Source organism: Amblyraja radiata, chromosome 3 (genome assembly GCF_010909765.2).
Source record: "Amblyraja radiata isolate CabotCenter1 chromosome 3, sAmbRad1.1.pri, whole genome shotgun sequence".
Classification (NCBI taxonomy): Eukaryota; Metazoa; Chordata; class Chondrichthyes; order Rajiformes; family Rajidae; genus Amblyraja; species Amblyraja radiata.
The window spans coordinates 16,456,708-16,481,080 of record NC_045958.1 but is presented as its reverse complement, the minus strand read 5'-3'; the positions used below and the strand labels follow the sequence as shown (position 1 = coordinate 16,481,080).

General features: G+C 42.6%; 1 protein-coding gene across 5 annotated transcripts in view; it reads right to left on the bottom strand.

Moving 5' to 3' along the window:
* Positions 1 to 448: 448 nt before the first annotated feature.
* The window catches only part of ppip5k2 (diphosphoinositol pentakisphosphate kinase 2), a 131,033-nt gene continuing 107,108 nt past the window's right edge, over positions 449 to 24,373 (bottom strand). For 2 of the 5 annotated variants that reach the window (XM_033017374.1, XM_033017377.1), the window contains 3 exons: positions 14,023 to 14,163; positions 12,061 to 12,171; positions 449 to 2,238 (listed from right to left, as the gene is read on the bottom strand). In XM_033017374.1, the coding sequence (XP_032873265.1) occupies positions 2,117 to 2,238; positions 12,061 to 12,171; positions 14,023 to 14,163 (374 nt within the window). In that variant the 3' untranslated portion in view covers positions 449 to 2,116. Of the gene's footprint in view, positions 2,298 to 12,060; positions 12,172 to 14,022; positions 14,164 to 24,373 lie in introns of all 5 variants that reach the window. The other 3 variants (XM_033017375.1, XM_033017376.1, XM_033017378.1) reach the window with 2 other exon arrangements.

Here is a 24,373-nt window from a genome sequence, read left to right as displayed (position 1 = left end):
GTATTAGATGTATTAGCAGGCTAAACGATGGGTAGGTTGTGGATAACACTAAAATATGTGATATAGTGGACATTGAAGGAGGTTATGGGAACAATGGGATCTTGAATAACTGGGTCAATGAATAGATGTGGTTTAATTCAGATAAATGTGAGATGCTGCACTTCGGTAGGATAAACTAGGGCAAGATTACACAAGTAAATGGTATGTCTTCGAGGAGACACCTGGGAAAGAAAGCACTGATTTATACTACTGAAATAATTTTATGTTAACAGACTACAGAACCCTGCAACTTCACCTTGTTGGACTAAAATTGACAAGTCATTGTCACTGTAAGAAATTCCTTCAAATCGAGAGAATTAAAAAAAAAAAGGCAACCTCTGGACAAATTTATACAAGACTATTTTTAAATAGTTTAAAAATTTGCAATGCACAATTATACTTCAAAGAATAGACTCAGTAGACACCAGTTTATTAAGTCAGCTTGGTACAATGCATATGTAGTACAGAATATACCAAATTATTGTTTAAAACTTTACTTAACCATTGAAATAGACTCCTGAGTTACAACGGAAATATTATTATATACTTTAACTTGTTTAAAGAAAATGTAACATTGCTCAATTCTTCACTGAAAACAGAAATTTCTGCAAGAGAAATTATTCCATAGTATGTAAATACAAGACAACAAAGTTGTAGAGGTGAAAGCAATGCGCTCTGTTGCTTGTTTGTAAATGAAAATACTGACCTATACATACATAAAATCTTATTTACAAAACATATCTGCAATCCATTTCATATAAAAACATACACCCAGATTTATATTTTGAAAATTATAACATCTCAAATACAGTTTATTCACAGCTAATTCTGGAACGTAACATAAATTCCAGTTAACATTCTCGAACCAGAGAAGCTTCATGTTTGTACAGTTAGACAATATTTTAAACGACAGAAAAAAAGCTTTAGATAGCTGGCATTCTTCAGAATAAAAATAATCTTGTGACAGTTTTAACATGTTATATAACTTTAAAAATACCATCAAGTACCATAGTTCAAAATAGTTATTTTAACCATGGAAAATAGACACTTTTTTCCCTCTATATACATATACACATACATAGACAAAAAACATAAAAATTGCACATATTTCTTTGATGTGAGCCTATGTCGAAAACAAAAACATTTAATTGAGATGCAAAAATTAGAATAGTTTAAATTACAGTGCTAGTGAAATGAGCACAAACATGGCTACTTAAAAATTTGTTGTGACCAATGTGACCCAAAAAGTGGTGCAAACAATCCTATTTACGTAGCAGGGAAAGGGAATGGCAACTACCAATCATATCTAAAATATCCTTGGAATGATGTAGGGCATGAAATGCAAGCCGTTCACTAACCTTTTCTATCTATAACAGCCATACACTCCGAATTAAAAGTTCTGCACAAGATATTAAATCACGTGGGGCCATTCACCCTAAGCTGTAGTATATGTTGAATAGATATCCCGAATGGAACAAACTGGAATGAAGAATGTAAGAATTGGATTGCCTGGACAATGCTACTTCTTTATTCATTATCTTGGACCCAATGATATGAGAATAAAATCAATTTGGGAGGTTTTGTTTATTACTGATGCAAAAATAACAGGCAACTTTTTAACAGTGGATTTGGATGAAAATATCTAATTTAGTCTATAACACAGAAAATGCCACATTTTACTTCAATAACAAGTAATAAGTTTAATTAAATGAATTGTTCTTGAGGTTAACCATGTAAAGGAATTCTTGCTTTTCTCAATTAGATTGCACCACCAATTAGATTCTATTCCAAGCTACAGAAAATGATGCATCAGCGGACAAAATAAAAATCCAACACAACACCAACCTTGGTTAAGTGTACGTTAAAATTCTTTAGTTTTTAGAACGGCATATATATATATGACATTTCCTGCTTTTAGAACCATATTATTTGTCTTGGCATAAACATAATTGATGGCAGGATATTGAAGAATTTGAAACGAAGAATATATTTCCTTAAGTCTCATTATGGACATATCCATTAATTTCCATGTTGAACAACTGGTTTGAACGAGCTGACTTCAAGTAGATTTCATTCATCAGCTTTGTCTGTCTTTGGTGCTTAACAAAGTTGTCCCATTGTCACTTTGACCATAGGATGAATTTTCAGTCAATGAAGACTGCCCAGTAATAGACACATCCTTGGAGGATCCTCTAGAGACTGCATGGCAAAAATTCAAGGAAATTCACCTTTAAGCGGTCACCTTTAAGTTAAATCACCTAAAAAGTAAAATCACTTTTTTAAAAAATTGTAAAGTTGAAAAATCATTCACAATACAGCTGATATAGAATATCATAAGGAATATATAAAGAATGAAATCTGTTCGTAAGGTGTTCTAATACGCCGTCAATAAGACAAATAAAGTAGGAAATTAAACAATGTTCAGTTACACTTGGTACTATCTACCCAACCATGGCACATTTCTTGCAGTAGAACCTTTTGCAGTGTGGATTTTTTTTTACCCCCAGATGCCCCAATGCAGTTGGAGATAGCGACTGGGTGTCAGGTTGGTTCCCAGATTGTCAAGGCTTTTTGCCACTAACACTTGTTAAACGCCTTTGATGTATGTAGAAAAATGATTTTGATGTGATAGGACAGATGAGCCATGTGTAGTTGGATATGCTTCCACCACATTAACAACATCCAAGCATTGAAATGTCTAGCCATTTGGTTTGCACCGGAATACACCAAATCTCTGCCCTATATATGCTTAGATTGGTAAAGGGAAATCTAAACAGACAAAAAACACTTTACAGAGTTCACAGTGGTTCGAACCCCTTTTATAATCACAGTCTCTAAACGTTTCTGCTATATAATTGAGCTCCATTAGATGCAATTACCCAGTCACCATAAAATCGAATTACCTAAATGTACATCAAACAATTAAAATCAACTATGAGACAATGATTTAATCTACAGCAAGACCAATGTCAATGAATTAAAAAGGCATGTGTGAAGGAATATGAAAGTTAAGGACCTGTCCCACTTAGGCGATTATTCAGTGGACTGCCAGCGAATGTCAAGTTCGCGGCACTCGCCTGTAAAACCGGGAACTGGAACGCGAGTGTCAGAGTGGAGCACACACAAACATATTGCAAAGGCGGGGGCCAGGGAAAGCAGGGGGAGCGCTGTCTGAAATTTAAACGGTGCAAAGCCAAGGTGATACAGACACACACCGCGATGAATAGGGAGGTTAAGACGGCAAGCACAGTGTACGGTAAGTCCCTTAAAAGAGGGGGGAGGGGAGAAGGGGGGGGGGGGGGGGAAGAGACACACTTTTAAGAAGCCAGACAACTTTTAATAAACCTGAGATACACAGCTGTGAAGTTCGGCGGGCACTTAAGATTATCGGTCGGTTCTCCTTGGTTCTGAAAACTCGTGGTTACGTTTTTTTTTTTCCCAATGAGCCAATTAAAATTCCCGGTCAGTTAAGGCGATTAACTAAAACTACCTACGACTACCTCGACTACCTATAACTACATGGCGGCTCCACTACAACCTACGACTACAAAAGTATCGATTTTCTTCATGGCGACCAAGACGCAGAAAATGTTTTAACATGTTGAAAAATTTGTGGTGACCATACTGAGGCCACGACTAGTTCCCAGAATGCGGGAACTCCTCGCGACCATGAAGGAGATGTAGTGGCCATTGGGCTTGTTTTGTGTGTCATTAATTATGGCATGTGTCTTTAAATTTTAGACTGCCCTTTATATTGTGGTTGGGATTTATGACGTATTTTAGGGCGTGTTTGAAGCTAAGTTTCTTGTGCAGAAGCTTAGTTTTTAGTGTAGTTTGGGAACAGCATGGGGAAGGCATACCCTTTGACCATGCAGAGTGTAACGGAGACATGAGGAGTTTACTAACCTTTAAAGAGATATACTGGAGTTCGATGAAGATTATAGTGTGCGAGTCGGAAGAAGTTTGGATGTACCTTATTGTTTTTCATCAACAATAAAGAATTTATGAATCAAAAGTGTGTTATGAAGATTTATCTGTGAAGAAGCTCTGAAGGTCCCCGACGGAGAGCTCGCATGCGTATAACGACATTCCTGTTAACCATGTAGTCCATTTAGCGGCTAGAGGGAGTAATCTCTTGAACGATATAAAAATCTGCCGCTACATTAAGTCAAAGGATACCTCCAACGGGGGGGGGAGAAGGCCAGTCCCAGAGAGTGAGACAGAAGATTTGGCTGGGATCTCGAAGGAGGTTTTGGCTAGAAGACCAGTTCCAGCCGAGAACAGAATAGATCTCGGCCAGAGATGGCCAAGAGGTTTATCAACAATGACATAACCTATCTGATGAATCTGAGGACATTATCACAGAAATTGTGTGTGGAAATCGACTATTATTTCTTTGAATTTCGAAGCGGCAAAGCTTTAATTTTAATCGGCTTCTGTAAGAAGAGCCAGATAATGGAAGATAGCCAATATAAGTGTTTTTCCAATCTGTCTGGAGAAAGGAGACTGACCTTGGAAATTGTTTTGATGTAAAGATAATGCACATTCCTTTCAAACTATCGTCATCTTTAAGCCCATGGATGTTGAAGATATGTCTACAATATCAGTTTGTTGTTGTTTTGAGATAATTGTTTTCAAAATAGCCACTCAATGCTTACACAAAGTTGGAGCAGAATTCAGAGAAGGTTTTGTTCGTTCAATTTAAAGACTTGGCAATCTGCCAAGACCTCTTTAAAATCATGGAACCAGAAGATGAAGAAAGTTTCACGTCTGAGGGAGCACAAGGTGGCGATGTAAGACCAATTAGACAAACTCACTGAGAAATGTCGAGTTCTAGCTCTGAAGGGAGCCGAGGAGGAAAATTCGATATGGGAACAAGTTAACGAGTCAATTGAAAGCTACAGAAAACTCATGTATCGAGAAGAAACGGATAATACACATGCTGCCAACCTGAAAGAAACCGAGAAGGAGAGAAACAAATTATGGAAACAGGTTACCAGATTAATTGAGAAAGAAACAGAAGAAACAACAGGAATCGGTACAGAACGCGATCAAAGTGAAATCTAATATGAGCCAACTAGGGAACCTCTGCCAAGAGATTGGAAAGAAACAGAATGTGCTGCTGTGTTCACAGCCGTCTCGGGAAGAACGCATAAGACACACCCAGTGGTGGGAAGACAAGGTGAAGATATTCAATGGTTTCATGGATAAGGCAGAGGAGTGATTATCTGAAATTATACCACAACTTACGCGCTTAGCAGCTGGAAGTGCGAGACAACAAGATGCCAGAATGGAAGATGACATTTCACCACAATATCTCAAAAATATCTACACGAAGATCAGGACATAGATCTGGTTCTACTGCCAGTTCGGTACCAAGGGTGTCTGCTCGATTAGGAGTTGAAGCTGATCTAGCCGTTTTCTCAATAGAAGCGGATGCCTTGAAGATGAAACATGAGATTGAGCAAGAAGAAGAGACGAGGCGACAAGAGGAAGAGATGAGACAACGAGAAGAACAGATGAAAGGGATGAGATGACGAGAAGAACAGATGAACGAAGAAATGTCGCGACAAAAGGAAGAGATGAGGCGACAAAGAGAAGAGGAGATGACGCGACAACAGGAACAGATGAGGCGACAACAGGAGCAGCTGAGGTGACGAAAGGACCAACTGGAACTAGACACAAAGATGGCGGTGGCCAAATCAATGAAGGAGATACTGGAAAGTGAGGGTTCAAAATCGAAGACGATGAAATCCGATTTGGGAAAAAAGACTGCCCGAAGTGAATTAACAGTTGGATCAATTCCAAAATCGAAGTCCACTGGATTTCATGGCTTTGAAAACCCATTGGAACAGAGTAAGATGGGTAAAACTTCATCTTGGGTATGGGTAACACTCATGCAAATGAGTGCTAGATTGAAACAAACTACTAATGGAGCGTCTGTGGATGCTCAAGACAAACCAATAGAGGACCACGCTTTTCTGAGGCCTGATGCACAGGCACGAGCAGGCCAATTTGAGTCACAGAGGCCTGTTTATCAACAGGTGGAGCCAAGTACGAGGATTTTCAACCAGTCTCTGGCCCAGTCCACTGTTCCACCCTGTCTGAAGTCCGCAACCATAGTCCCCTTGCCCAAAAAAACCCACATTTCCAGCCTCAAAGACTACCGGCCAGTCGCACTCACACCAGTGGTGATGAAGTGTTTTGAAAAACTGGTCCGGGGTCACATCACATCACTCCTGCCCCGAAGCTTTGACCCCCACCAGTTTGCGTACAGAGCGAATAGATCTACAGAGGACGCTGTAGCCACAGCTCTCCATGCTGCACTGTCCCACCTGGAGCAGCGGGGGAGCTACGTGCGGATGCTCTTTGTGGACTACAGCTCTGCTTTTAATACCATCCTTCCCCACAAACTGATGGACAAACTGGGGGACTTGGGACTTCCACACTCCACCTGCATGTGGATAAATAGCTTCCTGTCGGGTCGCAGCCAGAGAGTCAGAGTGGGCCATCACACATCCACGGCCCTCAGCCTCAGTACCGGCTCTCCACAGGGCTGCGTGCTGAGCCCCCTGCTCTACACCATCTACACACATGACTGCACCCCCGCCCACCACAGCAACACCATTGTCAAATTTGCGGATGACACTACGGTGGTGGGACTCATCTCCGGGGGGGATGAGTACGCCTACCGGGATGAGGCGGAGCAGCTGACAGTGTGGTGTGGAGAAAATAACCTGCTCAACACCTTAAAGACAAAGGAAATAATAATAGACTTCAGGAAGAATAAAACGGACATGGTACCATTAATTATCAGAGGGGACTGTGTGGAGAGGGTGGCGGATTTCCGCTTCCTGGGAATCCATATTGAGGAGGACCTGACGTGGAGCGTGAACACCTCTGCGCTGCTGAAAAAGGTCCAGCAGAGACTGCACTTCCTGAGGGTGCTCAGGAAGAATAACATCACTCAGAGACTGCTGCTGTCCTTTTATCGGTGCTCCATTGAGAGCATCCTAACATACTGTGTATGCGTATGGTACACCAGCTGCACAGCAGCTCAGAGGAAAGCGCTCCAGAGGGCCATTGACAACGCCCAGAGGATTGTCGGCTGCCCTCTCCTTACTTTGGAGGACTTACACAGTTCCCGCTGCATCAAAAAATCCCAGAGTATTATAAAGGACATTTCCCACCCCAGACACTCCCTGTTTGAACTGTTGCCGTCAGGCAGACGGTACAGATCTACAAGGACAAGGACAAACAGACTTAAAAACAATTTTTACCCCACTGCTATAAAGGCACTAAATGTAGCCGCCAAGGAACGCAGGGGCGATACATACTAAGGGACTGTGGTACACTGTGAAATCGACAGAAGGATGTAGGGTTGGGTGTTTATGCGTGCTATTTTCATGATATTTATTTTAGATGTTTATCTTTTTTTAATATTTTACCTTGTATGTATCGTTAGCTTTTAGAAATGTTTGAATGGTGCACTGACTGGCTGACATTTTTAAATTTTGTTGTACATGGTTCATGTTACAATGACAATAAAGAAACTATTCTATTCTATTCTATTCTAAGCCAAGGTTATCAGGATGGATTATTGGCATTGGTGAAAAGTCAAGCTGAATTTATAGCTCGACAAAATACCTTTCTCATTCCACCACCAGCAGAAATTCCTACATATGCTGGAGATCCTTTGCAGTATGAAGTTTTCGTAAGGGCATTAGAAGAAGTATTAGAAATGAGAATTACGGATGAAAAGGAGCGCTAACGATTTTTGGTGAAGTACACAAGTGGAAGTGTTAAGGTACTTGTAGAAGATTGTCAAAATGAGCCAGACAGCCATGGCTATAAAAAGGCGAGAAGGTTACTGTAAATAGGCAAACTGTACAATCTGGAGTTCAAGGTCATCTTTAATCGGTACACATAGTATAGCGGCACAGCAGGTTGTTAGTCGTTAGTTCATCGTTACCGCTCCCAAGACTGACCAGTGTAGGAAGTGGGTGTTAGTATGAATCATACAGTAAGGTGGGGTTAGTGATTCTATTCTACTATGATTGGTTCACATGCAATAATCAATCTACAGTTACTTAAAGAACGTTTTGGTAACGAACAGAGGATTGCTAATGCATACATGGAGAAGGCCCATGCTTGGAAAGAAATCAAGCCGGAAGATGGGGTGGCATTGAGTGATTATGCAATATTTTTGAGAAGTTGTTGCAGCTCGATGAGAAATCTTGGCCACATGGAGGAAATGAAGCTTGCGAATAATACTAACAACTTAGCAAGTTGCCCAGAAGACTCAGAGAAAGGTGGAGATACGATGCAGGCGGAGTAATGGATGAGAGGAAGAAAGTAGCCAGGCTATCAGACCTGGTGGATTTCTTGGACAAGGAAGTACGGTACATGTTAGAGCCACACTACGGGATTATTGAAGATCATAAACATAAAGATCATCAATTGTAACTAACAAAGGTTCTAAAGAAAGCTTTTGGTATGCTAGCCTTTATAAATCAGAGCATTGAGTATAGAAGCTGGGATGTAATGTTAAAATTGTACAAGGCATTGGTGAGACCAAATCTGGAGTATGGTGTACATTTTTGGTCGCCCAATTATAGGAAGGATGTCAACAAAATAGAGAGAGTACAGAGGAGATTTACTAGAATGTTGCCTGGGTTTCAACAACTAAGTTACAGAGAACGGTTGAATAAGTTAGGTCTTTATTCTCTGGAGCGCAGAAGGTTAAGGGGGGACTTGATAGAGGTCTTTAAAATGATGAGAGGGATAGACAGAGTTGATGTGGACAAGCTTTTCCCTTTAAGAATAGGGAAGATTCAAACAAGAGGACATGACTTCAGAATTAAGGGACAGAAGTTTAGGGGTAACATGAGGGGGAACTTCTTTACTCAGAGAGTGGTAGCGGTGTGGAATGAGCTTCCAGTGGAAGTGGTGGAGGCAGGTTCGATGGTATCATTTTAAAATTAATTGGATAGGCATATGGATGAGAAGGGAATGGAGGGTTATGGTATGAGTGCAGGCAGGTGGGACTAAGGGGAAATAATTGTTCGGCACGGACTTGTAGGGCCGAGATGGCCTGTTTCCGTGCTGTAATTGTTATATGGTTATATGATTTACTAAAACTGAAGAAATATCAGAACCTATGAGAAGTAGTTTTGCTATCACAACCAGACCTGTGGAAACGAAAGATGGAATGAAAGGAAATGTATCTACTAGCATGCAAATAGTATTTTGTTTGTTATGTGATGAAGTTGATCACACCATAAGATGGTGTCGAAGATTCAAGATGAAAGAATATGAAGATAAGATGGATTTCTTGAAAGAGAAGGGAATCTGTTGTGGATGTTTGAAAAAAAGGACATATGGGGAGAGACTGTAAGAGTCCTATAATTTGATATAAGTGCAGGCAATATCATCCTGAAGCACTTCACACTGAAGAAGAGCTACCAGAGCACTGGGAAGAGGAAGAACTGGAACAAATAGATGAAGAGCTATCAGAGCAAATAGAAGAAGATGAAGCGGAGCAACGGAACAGAAGGAGAAGCCGACTACTAGAGATGCTATCACCTCGCCACAAGTAACTGCTCATATTGGGGCCGGGGTTGAAGCTTGTAATTTTTCTATCTTACCAGTACAGGTAAGGAATAGCAAGACGAATACAGTGTTGCAAACATAGTCTTTTTTGGATCACTGAAGTTTGACTACCTTTTGCACAGAAAACCTGACGAGAAGGCTGAACATCACAGAAGAGACTAAGATTCGATTACGTACCATGACTAAAGATAGAGAGCAGGTCATTACATTAAGAGTATGGAGATATCCAGTTTGGATGAAGATAATTTTATTCCAATATCTGAAGTGTTTACACATGGAACCATGCCATTTGGTCGTCAAAATATACCAAGACATGAAGACTTGAAACAATGGGTTTACCTGAAGGATGTCAAGATATCTGAAATAAATTCAAGTGTTGAACTACTTGTCGGAACAAATGTTTTGAAGGCATTGGAACCTATAACTTCAGCCAAGGTGATGGACCGTATGCTACAAAAACCGACTTGGATGGGTTATCTATAGCTCTTTGAAAAGGAATATGGAAAACAGGAATCAGAAGACGTGTCCTGCCATTGCTGTTAAATCAAATATCCACTGATGAATTAGAAAAGCCGGTGATGAAGCCATACAATCATGACTTCAATGAAAGTACCAGCAAAGAATCTGAAGAGATGTTGAATGAAGAGTTGAAGTTCATGGATATTATGAACTACTCAGTAAAGATTGACGGACACTATTGTCTGGACTTACCTTTCAAACAAGAAAGTGTTAATCTGCCAAATAATCGTCGTATGGCAGAGCAACGTAACCAGAATTTGAAACGGAAGTTTGGCGAGAAAACTAAATTTCATGAATTAAGAATCACTTTGAAGAATGATTGCTTAAAATCCATGTCTATTGAGCAGGAAGCAATTCAACCAGTAGAACATTTGACTTCCCTTTGCAATATGGGAGAATTCACACTTTCCAAGTGGATCAGCGATAATTGTGAAAGCATTCCACTAGACGATAGAGCCAAATAAACCAGAGAGTTGGATTTGGACAGAGACAATCTGCCAATGGAAAGAGCATTGTGAGTTACTAATGTTGTACAACTGAAATATGTTAACACAAAAAAAAAAATCCTACAGATGAAATTTCCAGAGGACTGATAGCGAACCGCTTTTTAAGCGATAAGAGATGGATCAATGAACTAAAATCTCTCTGTAGGCCAGACAGAGAGTGGCCAAAGCTTGAGCTGGGATTTGAAATCTCTGTTAATGATCCGGAAATTAAATCAAACCTAACGGTGAACTTTATTGGCAAATATCCTGTTAATCTCTCGAAGGATTTTCATACTTACAACACATCCATGAGTTGATTGGACATGGAGGAAGACGTTTCATGCTATCAAAGCTTTGGACTGTTATGTTTTGGACTATATATTGGGTATCAGGCCTGATTTTAAGGGTTTGGTGCACACGGTGCGATTTTAAACTAAAAGCAGTGTTTAATAAGATTAATAATCAAGTTATGCTCGCTTCTCGAAGGCGAAAGTGAAGATGGAAGAGTCGATGAAGAATTCTGATTGCGGTTATATAGTGAATGCTATTTATTCCTTGTTAGTATAGTGGTTAGTATCCCCGCCCGCCCGCCCGCCACGCGGGAGACCCAAGTTCAAATTCCCCCACGAGGAGGCACAGGGTTCAATTCACTGATTTTTTGCTTTTGATATATGTTAAGCCATCATGGCTACTTTTTTGATGTTTATTAATAATTGCCTCGTTATATACTCGGAACAATTAGGGGCCTGTATGTAGTGGCCACTTGGCTTGTTTTGTGTGTCATTAACTATGGCATGTGTCTTTAAGTTTTAGACTGCCCGTTATATTGTGGGTGGGATTTATGACGTATTTTAGGGCGTGTTTGGAGCTACGTTTCTTATGCAGAAACTTAGTTTTTAGTTTAGTTTGGGAACAGCATGGGGAAGGCATACCATTTGACCATGCGCAGTGTAACGGAGACACAAAGAGTTTTCTAACCTTTAAAGTGATATGCTGGAGTTCGATGAAGATTATAGTATACAAGTCGGAAGAAGTTTGGATGTACCTTATTGTTTTTCATCAACAATAAAGAATTTATTAATCAAAAGACTGTTTATGAAGATTTATCTATGAAGAAGCTCTGAAGGTCCCCGACAGAGAGCTCGCATACGTATAACGACATTCCCCTTAACCATGTAGTCCATTTAGCGGCTAGAGGGAGTAATCTCTTGAACGATATAAAAATCTGCCGCTACAGGAGACTCACCAGAGACCACCAGCAAACATGTGGTGACCATGTGGTGACCATGTGGCGAGCGCAGTCTCCTGCACTCGCCTAAAAAGTCGCCTAAGTGGGACAGGCTCTTTACATAGAGTATGTTTTAACAATGTTACGCTTATATGTTTAGGATTATAGCTTACTTACATGAAGTAGATTTATTACTTTCTTGATCTGATGCCCGAGGCGCTGGAAGTACCTTTCTAGGAGTATATGTATTTAAAATCCTTCTACCTAGAGACATGATATTACCAGAAGCTGGAATGAAAACAAGCAAATATTACTGTCAATTATTATTAGCAATATAATCTCTCCTGCAAGCTTCTAAAATGCTCAAGTTACCACAATGATTCACCAAAACTTTTAATATGATCTAGAAATCATTAAATTGATTTGGAAAAGATTTTCATTTAGTCTTATGTCAGAACTGGTAGTGAAAGTCCATCACCCTGTGCTGCATAGTCCTGCCTGACCTGCTGATAATGTCCACCATTTTGTTTTTGTGTCCTTCTCATCTAACGGCATACTTATGCAAGTATATCTTAGTATTTAAAGGTTACAATCTAACAACAAAACTGATCACAGATCATCCGGTAGGCGGCGCGACTCTCGTCAGCAGCGGCCTCTGCAGTCCGTCTGCGTTTTTATTATTTTATGTCTATGTTTCTATGTAGTTTTTGTTATTTTTTGTTGGGGTATGTGTGTGGGGGGGTGGGGGTGGTGTGGGAGGGAGGGGGTAACTTTTAAATCTCTCCCTGCACGGGAGACCCGACCTTTTCTTTGTCGGGTCTCCGTTGTCGTTGGGGCTGCAACGAGGAGCGGCCTCCAACAGGAAGACCGGGGGCTCTGGTGCCGACTACTCACCTTACCGTCGCGGAGCTGGCCGAGTCCAGAGCGGGTGGAGCTGTGGTGGACGCTGCTGCGACCCGACCCCCGGAGATTCGGTGGCTGCAACTGCGGGTTTGGCGGGCGGCACCGGGAGCCCGCGGGTCCCTGGAGGGAGACCGCTTTTCCGGGCTCCCGCAACGGCGACTTCTCCCGCCCGAGTTGCGGGGTTGAAGAGCTCCTGGAGCGGGGCATTACACCATCGCCCCGCGCGGCTTGGAATGGCTGCGGGACTCTGCGAGCGCGCGCCGGGGGCTCTAACACCAAGAACCCGGTGTGCGACCTTGCATCACCCGGCGTGGCTTTAATGGCCACGGGACAATTCGCCATCGCCCGCCGGGGGCTTTGACTTTGACTCTGACATCGGGGGGGGGGGGGGGGGGGGGGGGGGGAGAGAAAAGTTTTTTTGGCCTTCCATCACAGCAATGTGATGGATGTTTATGTAAATTATGTTGTGTCTTGGGTCTATTTGTTTGTAATGTATGGCTGCAGAAACGGCATTTCGTTTGGACCTCAAGGGGTCCAAATGACAATAAATTGAATTGTATTGTATTGTAAGGTTAACCACTTATCAGAAACAACCTTCTTTCCAAGAAATCAAGTCTGTTAATTCTGTGAATTTGCAAGCATGGTAGAATGGAGAAAGCTTTTATATTCAATTTTTGTTAAACCAAGCTAAAAAAGAGAGCCACAAATCTAGGTGAGTTACAGGGAATGAGAACAGATTAGAAACATAGAAAATAGGTGCAGGAGTAGGCCATTCGGCCCTTTGGGCCTGCACCGCCATTCAATATGAGCATGGCTGATCATTCAACTCAGTATCTTGTACCTGCCTTCTCTCCATACCCCCTGATCCCTTTAGCCACAAGGGCCACATCTAACTCCCTCTTAAATATAGCCAATGAACTGGCCTCAACTACCTTCTGTGGCAGAGAATTCCAGAGATTCACCACTCTCTGTGGAAAAAATGATTTTCTCATCTTGGTCCTGAAAGACTTCCCCCTTATCCTTAAACTGTGACCCCTTGTTCTGGACTTCCCCAACATCGGGAATAATCTTCCTGCATCTAGCCTGTCCAACCCCTTAAGAATTTTGTAAGAGATTAAGGGAATGAAGAGGAAACGGACAGTTGGTGGTTAATAACGTTTCCATTGTTTAGTCGTATTTAATTGTCTTCAAGGTACTGCAAATTTACACAATCAAAGAAACTAATAGTAATCCTACCTGAGGATGTAGTAGGAATCTCAGAAGATCTCTCGCTTTCAGGAATTGATGTAAGGAATTCATCCACTTGCTTCAGCGATAGTGAATTATGAAGGGTTTCAAGAGGGCAAATGGAAGGCACCATAGAATAGAGCTCAAATCCTGTAATGGAACATTTCAGATGAAGAAATGTAAATGGATTAATACATAAACATGTAATATGTGTTGTGGACATACATGCAAAGGGCTACATTAAAGATTTCAGATGCAATGGGAATGTGAGATTATTACATTCTCTGGTATATCATCTGACAATTATTCACAGACGTTTCAGGGATCTCACCAAAGGACCAAGACATCATGCATAACCTTCAGGCTTTCTCGCTTTAAGTAATTGATTTCTCTTGTTGATAATGATAACAATCAAAACAAGAGGTCTGATAAAGGTTCTGCACAGGAACTTTCATGATAATGCGGTTTTCTACTAATATTTTTGTCAATAAATCTTTCAATTATTTATAAGTGTACAATAATAATAAAATTTATAATTGATTATCCATTAGATAGAAAATCCCAATCCTGAACTTGTTCACTCTCCAAGATAAAGTAAAACCCAGTGGGGAAACCCTTCCGTTTCCTGTATTATCCCTGCTATTGAACGTGAACAACACAGGTCATTCAAAATCAGCTAATGGTTTGAGTTTCTCCATACTCACTAACATTCAAAATGAATATCAAATGTGGTAAAATATTAATAAATTATCTAATATACACAAAATTACAAAAAACTGCACAAAAATAGGTTAGGTGTGACATTATCGCCGCTGTTAAACTAGATGACCTGGCATCAAACACAAAAATATAAATGTATGCATCTTTCATGATAGACATTATTCAGTTGACATTGGGTGAATTGTGCATTTAGAAATATATTAGAGCTAAATAAACCTCAATGTCTATTTAGGCAAGCAAACATAAATAAACAGCTTCAGACATCACTAGAGTTGAGCAAAATCTAATGCTTTAAAACTACTTTCATCCTACCATGGCAGTCATGGTATACGACTGTAACAAGGTAATCTATCCCTCCTTGTCCCAATATATTGGTGGTTTAACATTGGTCGCCCACATCATTCAACATTACTTCATCTATTGTAACGAGTCCACACTTGCGGACTCTTAACTATCTGATCATTGCCAGTGGCGTGTTTTCTTCCTGAACCAAAATATCTTGTGTCCTTCAAATATATATCCTTCAGCAGCTCTTCTCCTTTGCATGAGAAAAGTGAACAAAAACACTTGATCAGTTCCATGGGTATGCTTTCTTGTTCACCAATATGCCGATGCCAGACTACTCACCCAACATCTACCAAATTGGAGGAGCTGAAATTTCCTTCAACTAAATGTTATGAATCTTTGGTTCTCATCATAGATTTTCCATTCCCCAGCCACTGGCTCCATTTCTCATCCTGACAGATGCCTGAAACTGATTTAGATTTCTTGTAACATTGATGTTGTAATGAAATCAGAAATTAACCAGATCACACGAGGATAACTTCAGGGTCCATATTGCCCTTGCGTTTGTCTTGACTGTATTTACTTCTGGTAAATCTGATCTGTGTGGATAGCATGCAAAACAAAGCTTTTCACTGTACCTCAGATTCTGGAGTAGTTCCTGAGGATTGGCGGGTAGCAAACGTAACCCCACTTTTTAAGAAGGGAGGGAGAGAGAAAACGGGGAATTACAGACCAGTTAGTCTAACATCGGTAGTGGGGAAACTACTAGAGTCAGTTATTAAAGATGGGATAGCAGCACATTTGGAAAGTGGTGAAATCATTGGACAAAGTCAGCATGGATTTACAAAAGGTAAATCATGTCTGACGAATCTTATAGAATTTTTCGAGGATGTAACTAGTAGCGTGGATAGGGGAGAACCAGTGGATGTGGTGTATCTGGACTTCCAGAAGGCTTTCGACAAGGTCCCACATAAGAGATTAGTATACAAACTTAAAGCACACGGCATTGGGGGTTCAGTATTGATGTGGATAGAGAACTGGCTGGCAAACAGGAAGCAAAGAGTAGGAGTAAACGGGTCCTTTTCACAATGGCAGGCAGTGACTAGTGGGGTACCGCAAGGCTCAGTGCTGGGACCCCAGCTATTTACAATATATATTAATGATCTGGATGAGGGAATTGAAGGCAATATCTCCAAGTTTGCGGATGACACTAAGCTGGGGGGCAGTGTTAGCTGTGAGGAGGATGCTAGGAGACTGCAAGGTGACTTGGATAGGCTGGGTGAGTGGGCAAATGTTTGGCAGATGCAGTATAATGTGGATAAATGTGAGGTTATCCATTTTGGTGGCAAAAACAGGAAAGCAGACTATTATCTAAATGGTGGCCGACTAGGAAAAGGGGAGATGCAGCGAGACCTGGGTGTCATGGTACACCAGTCATTGAAAGTGGGCATGCAGGTGCAGCAGGCAGTGAAGAAAGCGAATGGTATGTTAGCTTTCATAGCAAAAGGATTTGAGTATAGGAGCAGGGAGGTTCTACTGCAGTTGTACAGGGTCTTGGTGAGACCACACCTGGAGTATTGCGTACAGTTTTGGTCTCCAAATCTGAGGAAGGACATTATTGCCATAGAGGGAGTGCAGAGAAGGTTCACCAGACTGATTCCTGGGATGTCAGGACTGTCTTATGAAGAAAGACTGGATAGACTTGGTTTATACTCTCTAGAATTTAGGAGATTGAGAGGGGATCTTATAGAAACTTACAAAATTCTTAAGGGGTTGGACAGGCTAGATGCAGGAAGATTGCTCCCGATGTTGGGGAAGTCCAGGACAAGGGGTCACAGCTTAAGGATAAGGGGGAAATCCTTTAAAACCGAGATGAGAAGAACTTTTTTCACACAGAGAGTGGTGAATCTCTGGAACCCTCTGCCACAGAGGGTAGTCGAGGCCAGTTCATTGGCTATATTTAAGAGGGAGTTAGATGTGGCCCTTGTGGCTAAGGGGATCAGAGGGTATGGAGAGAAGGCAGGGACAGGATACTGAGTTGGATAATCAGCCATGATCATATTGAATGGCGGTGCAGGCTCGAAGGGCCGAATGGCCTACTCCTGCACCTAATTTCTATGTTTCTATATTTCTAAATGACAATGATAAAGGTAAATTGCCTATTCCTCCTCTTAAAACAATGCTTCACATTGCCCCTCCTCCAATTCAGTGATTATAGACAATAGACAATAGGTGCAGGAGTAGGCCATTCGGCCCTTTGAGCCAGCACCGCCATTCAATGTGATCATGACTGATCATCCCCAATCAGTACCCTGTTCCTGCCTTCTCCCCATATCCCCTGACTCTGCTATCTTTAAGAGCCCTATCTAGCTCTCTCTTGAAAGTATCCAGAGAACCTGCCTCCACCACCCTCTGAGGCAGAGAATTCCACAAACTCACAATTGTCTGTGTCGAAAAGTGTTTCATCATCTCCGTTCTAAATGGCTTACCCCTTATTCATAAACTGTGGCCCCTGGTTCTGGACTCCCCCAACATTGGGAACATGTTTCCTGCCTCTAGCGTGTCCAAACCCTTAATAATCTTATATGTCTCAAAAAGATGCCCTCTCATCCTTCTAAATTCCAGAGTATGGTTACTCAAATATCTTTGATACCTCTGGAGAATAATCCAGAACGCTATTGCCACTTGTTCTAGACCCAGTCATAATAATTTCTGCATACAACTGTCCCTTCATTTCTGCCCATAAATATCTTCACAATTCTCTGCCTAACAAGATTGTACAGCTGTTACATTGCACCGACTTCAGCAACTCATGTAGGTCCATCTATTACAGCACTCTCCCATGAGGATATCAATACATTTAGTTATGACCTAGACCAAGTGGTACCTGTTGGGTCCCTGACAGACGGTTCCCCCAATGCAACCCATTCCCCAACGCAATATTCGACCACTCACCCATAGCCCCCATGGGAAGCCTGGTCCCCCAAAACAACCCGTTCCCCAATGCAATATTCCACCACTCACCCGTTCCCCCAACGCCATATTCCACCACTCACCCATAGCCCCCAACTGCGCAGGGGCTGCTCATTTCGCCTTTTTCACCCTCCCTCATTTTAAACTTTTAAAAACAATCAGTGTAATGTGGCTTTAAGAAAAATGCATTTGGACCCGCTAGAGCTAGCAGGACTCAGTGTACTTGGATAGCAACAATGTTACGAGCAGGGCTACAATCCCATTGTGACGTCATAGCTGTAAGCTCAGGAAATACATTTTTCTCATATTGGGCTTTTGTAAATCTAAAAATGCCAATAACCTGTGAAATATAACAACAATCTGAACGAAATGACACAAATAACGACAGGACAATTGTGATTAAGGTGGTACAAAAGTTTTAGTGCTATCATGTATCGTTTTGGTGTAATTTCAGGATCACATGTAATCATAGATAGAAACAAACAAGATGAGAGTTTTAGTAATATATATATACTAGACCGTTGAGTCCCTGACACACGGGAGACCCGGTCCCCCAACGCAACCTGTTCCCCCAATGCAATATTCTACCACTCACCCGTTCCCCCAACGCAACTCGTTCCCCGAACACCATATTCCTCCACTCACCCATAGCCCCCAACTGTGCAGGGGCTGCTCATTTCACCTTATTCACCCTCCCTAATTTTAAACTTTAAAAGAAATTCAGTGTACCCACATTCCTTATACTTCAATGGGACGATGGTGGAGTGAGTCAAAAACTTCAAATTCCTGCGCGTGCATATTTCCGACCATCTTTCCTGGACCCAGCACACTGATGCAATCATCAAAGTCAAAGTCAATTTTATTTGTCATGCACCCGAAGGTGCAGTGAAATGTATCATAAAGAAAGCACATCAGCGCCTCTACTTCCTGAGAAAATTACGGAGATTCGGTATGTCAAAGAGGATTTTCTTGAATTTCTACGGGTGCACAGTAGAGAGCATACTGACTGGTTGCATCATGGCCTGAGGGTTCGGCAAATTGAATGTCCAGGAACAGAAAAGACTGCAAAAAGTTGTAAACACTGCCCAGGCCATCACCGGCTCTGACCTCCCACCATCGAAGGGATCTATCGTAGACGCTGCCTCAAAAAGGCAGTCAAAATCATCAAAGATCCACACCATCCTGGCCACACACTCATCTCATCACTGCCATCGGGAAGAAGGCACAGGAGCCCGAGAACTGTAATGTCCAGGTTCAGGAACAGCTTCTTCCCTACAGCCATCAGGCTATTAAACACTACAATCTCATAAGCTATCAACTACAATAGACTATTATTATAATTATTATTATTATTATTATTGCAATGTTATTGTTTGTTCTTTATTTTTCTGAGTTTTTGTTATATTATATATCATGATTACATAATCTGCTGTGCTGCAGCAAGTAAGAATTTCATTGTTCTATCTGGGACATATGACAATAAAACACTCTTGACTCTCAACTTTAAGAAAAATGCATTTGCACCTGCGGGAGCTAGCAGGACTCAGTGTACTTAGATAGCAACAATATTGCGAACAGGGCCACAATCCCATTGTGACGTCGGTAACCGGACGTGGCGCCGACAAAGAAGTTGAAGCCAAAGAACCGAATGGAAACGAGTCCGAAACAGCAATAAACCGAAAGAGTCCGAAGACGAAATGCCTACTAACCGAAAGGATGGGACGCCTAAATGCAAACTAACCGAAAGGGCGGGACGCCTAAAAGCCAACGAACCGAATAGCTGTGTCGCCTAAAAGCAAACTTACCGAATGGCCGAACTGTCGAAACGCCACCTACCCGAAAGGCGGCGTCGCCTACAGGCCAAAGGACCAACTGCCGTCCACAGAAAAATTCAATAACGGACATGACGTTGCCCGGGGGGGCGGGACTTGTCAGCGATTGGTCCAGGCCCCCGCGTCCATCACATCACTGTGAAGGCATGAACATTGTCCCAAACCTCCGCTCCACCCGACCCGCAGCCCGCGGAGGGTGGCCGTAGGAGAGTGGAGGCTGTCCCGAGGGATGCACACCTTCAGCAGCTTTCAACCTGGTGCTTGGGTTCAGATTGCCCAGTCACCTATGGCTTGTGTGGGAAAATGAACCCCACGCTCCCATCTCCCTCTTCTCTCTCTCCCCCCCCTTCTCTCTCCCTTCTTTCTATCACCTCTCTCCCCTCTTCTCTCCTCCTCTCTCCCCTCCTCTCTTCCCTCCTCTCTCTCCACCTCTCTCCCACCTCTCTCTCCCTTCTCTCTCTCCCCTTGTCTCTCTCCCCCCCCCCCCTCTCCCTTCTCTCTCTTCCCGTCTCTCCCCCTTCTCTCTCTCTCCTCCGTCTCCACCCGTGGGAGTGCCTCACAATCACTGACCGCGATGCACAGGGGAGAGAGAGGAGGAGAGAGAAGAGGGGAGAGAGAAGACAGGGAGAGAAGGGAGAGTGAGAAGGGGAGAGTGAGAAGAGGGGAGAGAGAAGGGGGAGACGGGAGGGTGGGGTTCATTTTCCCACACAAGCCAGAAGTGACTGGGCAATCTGAACCCAAGCACCTAGCTGAAAACGGCCGAAGGTGTGCATCCCTCGGGACACACTCCACTCTCCCATGGACACCCTCCGTGGGCTGCGGGTCGGGTGGAGCGGAGATTTGGGACAATGTTCATGCCTTCACAGTGATGTGATGGACGCAGGGGTTTGGAGCAATCGCTGACAAGTCCCGCCCCCCGGGCAACATTGTCCGTTATTGGACTTTTCTGTTGAGTGGCAGTCGGTCCATTGGCGTGTAGGCGACGCCACCTTTCGGGTAGGTGGCGCTTCGACAGAGTGGCCATTCGGTAAGTTTGGATTTAGGCGACGCAGCTTTTCGGTTCGCTGGCTTTTAGGCGTCCCGCCCTTTCGGTTAGTTTGCATTTAGGTGTCCCATCCTTTCGGTTAGTAGGCGTTTTGTCTTCGGACTCTTTCGGTTTATTGGTGTTTCGGCCTCGTTTCCATTCGGGGCGGGTCAGGGCGGGATGTTGACGTAACTTGGCCTCACGACGCCCATAGCCGTTGATAAATCCAGCCCTTTAAAGCCGCTAAGGCAAGACGCGTTCGCCCAGGAGCGAGCGTTCACAGCAAAGAAGCACCGGCTTCTGACTCTCTGGAAACCCACAGCTGGAATGAGTGCGCAGGGGATGGGAGGGGCGCACAGACGGGCGGGGCTTCGCGAGCTGCGCCGGATATGAGGAGAATGTTCAGAGGAACTTATGAGGAGAAATTCAGCGCGCAAGGAGTTGCTGCCCCGAGATTTGTAGAACAAAGAGGCTATAGCGGAACGCAGCTGTAGAATCTTTGTTCTGCAGAACTTTCCCGATCTTTCTGCATCTTTAATCCACAGCGGCGGGGGGCAAGGCCAGGACGCAGGTGGGCCTGGATTGGTCGGCATGTGGGCATTGTGACGTCAGCAGCTGGTGAGCGGCGTTTATGTTAAAACAATTGAGTTTTGTGATCAATTTTATTCAAAATCTGGGGAAATAATTAACCAAGGATTGGATTTCTGAACTCATAAGTTAAATCCCTACCAAAATTGCAAAAATCTCTGCGTTTTTGCGTCTGGTTTTCGAGGAGATGCGTTGCAAAGGCAAAATGCTGTACGCCCACACACACACACACACACACAGTTTTAAAAGTATATAGATAGATGAAGGTAAAGACAATAGACAATAAGTGCAGGAGTAGGCCATTAGGCACTTCGAGCCAGCACAGCCATTCACTGTGATCATGACTAATCATCCACAATCAGTACCCCGTTTCTGCCTTCTCCTCATATCCCTTGGCTCCGCTATCTTTAAGAGCTTTTTAAGATGATCATCATAAATTTAAGATGTTCATCGTAAATATAATGGGAATGAAAAATGAATAATATGTATTCGAATTGTAAGCTTTTCAATGTCTTCAATCTTCTTTCCAAACTACAGTACTTCTTTAGATTATATTGCACACAAGTGTGCAGAACAGCTTTTGATAATATGACTAAGTAATTGCCTAAGTAATTCACTAAGTGATTGACTAAGTGATTGAAAAAAATCTTAGAAAGTATAATGTTCTTGCAATAAACATTGCACTAGTAGAGAGAGTAATTATAGAATTAAATCAGAAATTAACTTCAATTATACCAATACAGGAACAACAGTCTAATTGTAGCATACTTTCAAGGAAGAGATGATGTCTGCACCAATTGTTTTTAACCTTCTGTGGAGTAATTGATGGAGTGCTTCTTTCAATAAGTTATATATATATAAGGATATATGTAATATATATATATATATAAAGATAATTAATTTCTTGTCGGCTCATACAACTACCAGGATGGAAGAACTGGAATGACAATAAAGGTACGAGGTGCAAATGACAATAAAGGTACGAGGCTAGAACAGGTTGAGAAACTTTACCAAATTAATTGGCAAGGGATAATATTTAAGGAAAGTACACATGAAATCTAGCATTCCTGCTTGCTACAAAAAAATAGAGGGCTTTAATTCAATTAAAAGATAATTCAATTAAAAGAGAAGGCATATACGTTTCCAAAAAAAATAATAGCAAGCCTACGGATAGGGAACAGTTCAGAATTCAGCAAAAGAGGATTAAAAATTGGCGCCGACCTGTAGGGGGTATGGCTGCCTAGCCTGCAGCTGTCTGTTTTTTCATCTTTTTTCTTATTTTTAGTTAGTTTAGTGTTTTGTTTTTGAGGAGTTCTAGCTTTTTTATGTGTGGGGGAGGGGGGGGGGAAGGGGGAAACTAATTTTCAGGGTCCCTACCTGGTCGGAGATGCAGCTTTTCTCCGGGCTGCACTTTCGACCCGTCCTCGCGGCCTACCAGCGGGCCTGGAACGGCGTTTCCTGAGGGGATCGCCCGGGGCATCGGCGGCGGCTGCGGAGCTGCGGGTCCGAGGAGCGAGGGGACCGCCCTGAGCCTCGGCATCGGCGGCGGCGGCATCGGCGGCGGCGGAGCTGCGGGTCTGAGGACGGCGGTGCAGCGCTGGAGCGCCATTGCGGGGCGGGCGGTGCCTTGCCTGAGTCGCCGCGCTGGAACTCCGGTGAGCTGGGACCGGCGTTAAAAACATCGCGGAGCTGCGGGCGGCGGCGCTGAAACTTTCCATCGGGAGCCTGGGATCTCGCGACGAGATCGCCAGTTGAGCTCCATTCGGCGCGGCCTTGTCGGCTCCGGAAGCCACGGTCTCGAGTAGGGAGGCGGCCGTTCCAGGGTTCCCAAGCCGCTGAGAGGACTCTCCCGACGCCGGAACATCATCACCCGGCGAGGACGGCCTGGAACATCGGGTCTCCGTGAAGGCAACTGTGGAGGCCTCAATAGGCCCGACTATGGGTGAACATTGGGGATGGGACTGGACTTTGTGCCTTCCCCCATAATGGGAACCATTGTGTGGGGGTGTTTTTATGTTTTTATGTTGAAGCTATTTATTATTGCTATGTTTGTATTCTTTTTTATGTGCTGCATTGGCAAAAATAATTTCACTACACCTAGGTGTATGTGACAATAAATACAACCTTTGAACCTTTGAAAACTTGATCAAGGGAAGTAAGCTTGCAGCAAACATAAAAACGGAATATAAAAGCTTCTATAAACAAGTGAAGAGCAACAGATAAATGTATAGATTCAGGATAATTACAATTGGTAATTAGATGCAAGTGATATTACAATTGAGAAGTGGAAGAACAAATACATACTTTGGTTCTGTCTTATCTGTTTATAAATAACCCCACAAAGATAATAGAGAAGAGAGAGAAAGAGGAACAATAAGAAATCAGTAGAGGGTTAAAAGATATTACTGGGAATATAATGGGAATAGAGACTGACAGGCACTTAAAGGGGGTTTTGGAAATAGTGGATGCACTGATGATCATCTTCCAAAACACTTTACATACTGCCCCTTTTGTCATGAGGATTTTAGTCGTACAGACTGGAGGCTGGTGAACAAAACTCCACTATTAAAAAATGGAAGAGAAAAACAGAATTAAAGACCAGCAAGCCTAGCATCAGTGGTGGGGAAATAGTAAAGCAGTTATAAAATATATAATAATATACACAATACTTGGTAAGCTTTAATGAAATTGAACAAAGTTAGAATGAGTTTATAAAAGGTAAATTAACTTACAGGAGCTTTTATTGACATTACTTGGATAGTTCAAATGGAGCCATTTGATGTGATTTGGATTTTCAGAAGGCTTTTGAGACATACCATGGAAAAGGTTAGTATGCATTTAACCACATGGTATCGGAGCACATATACTGGTATGGATTGTGAATTGGCTGATAGGAAATGCGAGTAAGGATAAAAAAAATCCCACAGCTGTCTGGCAG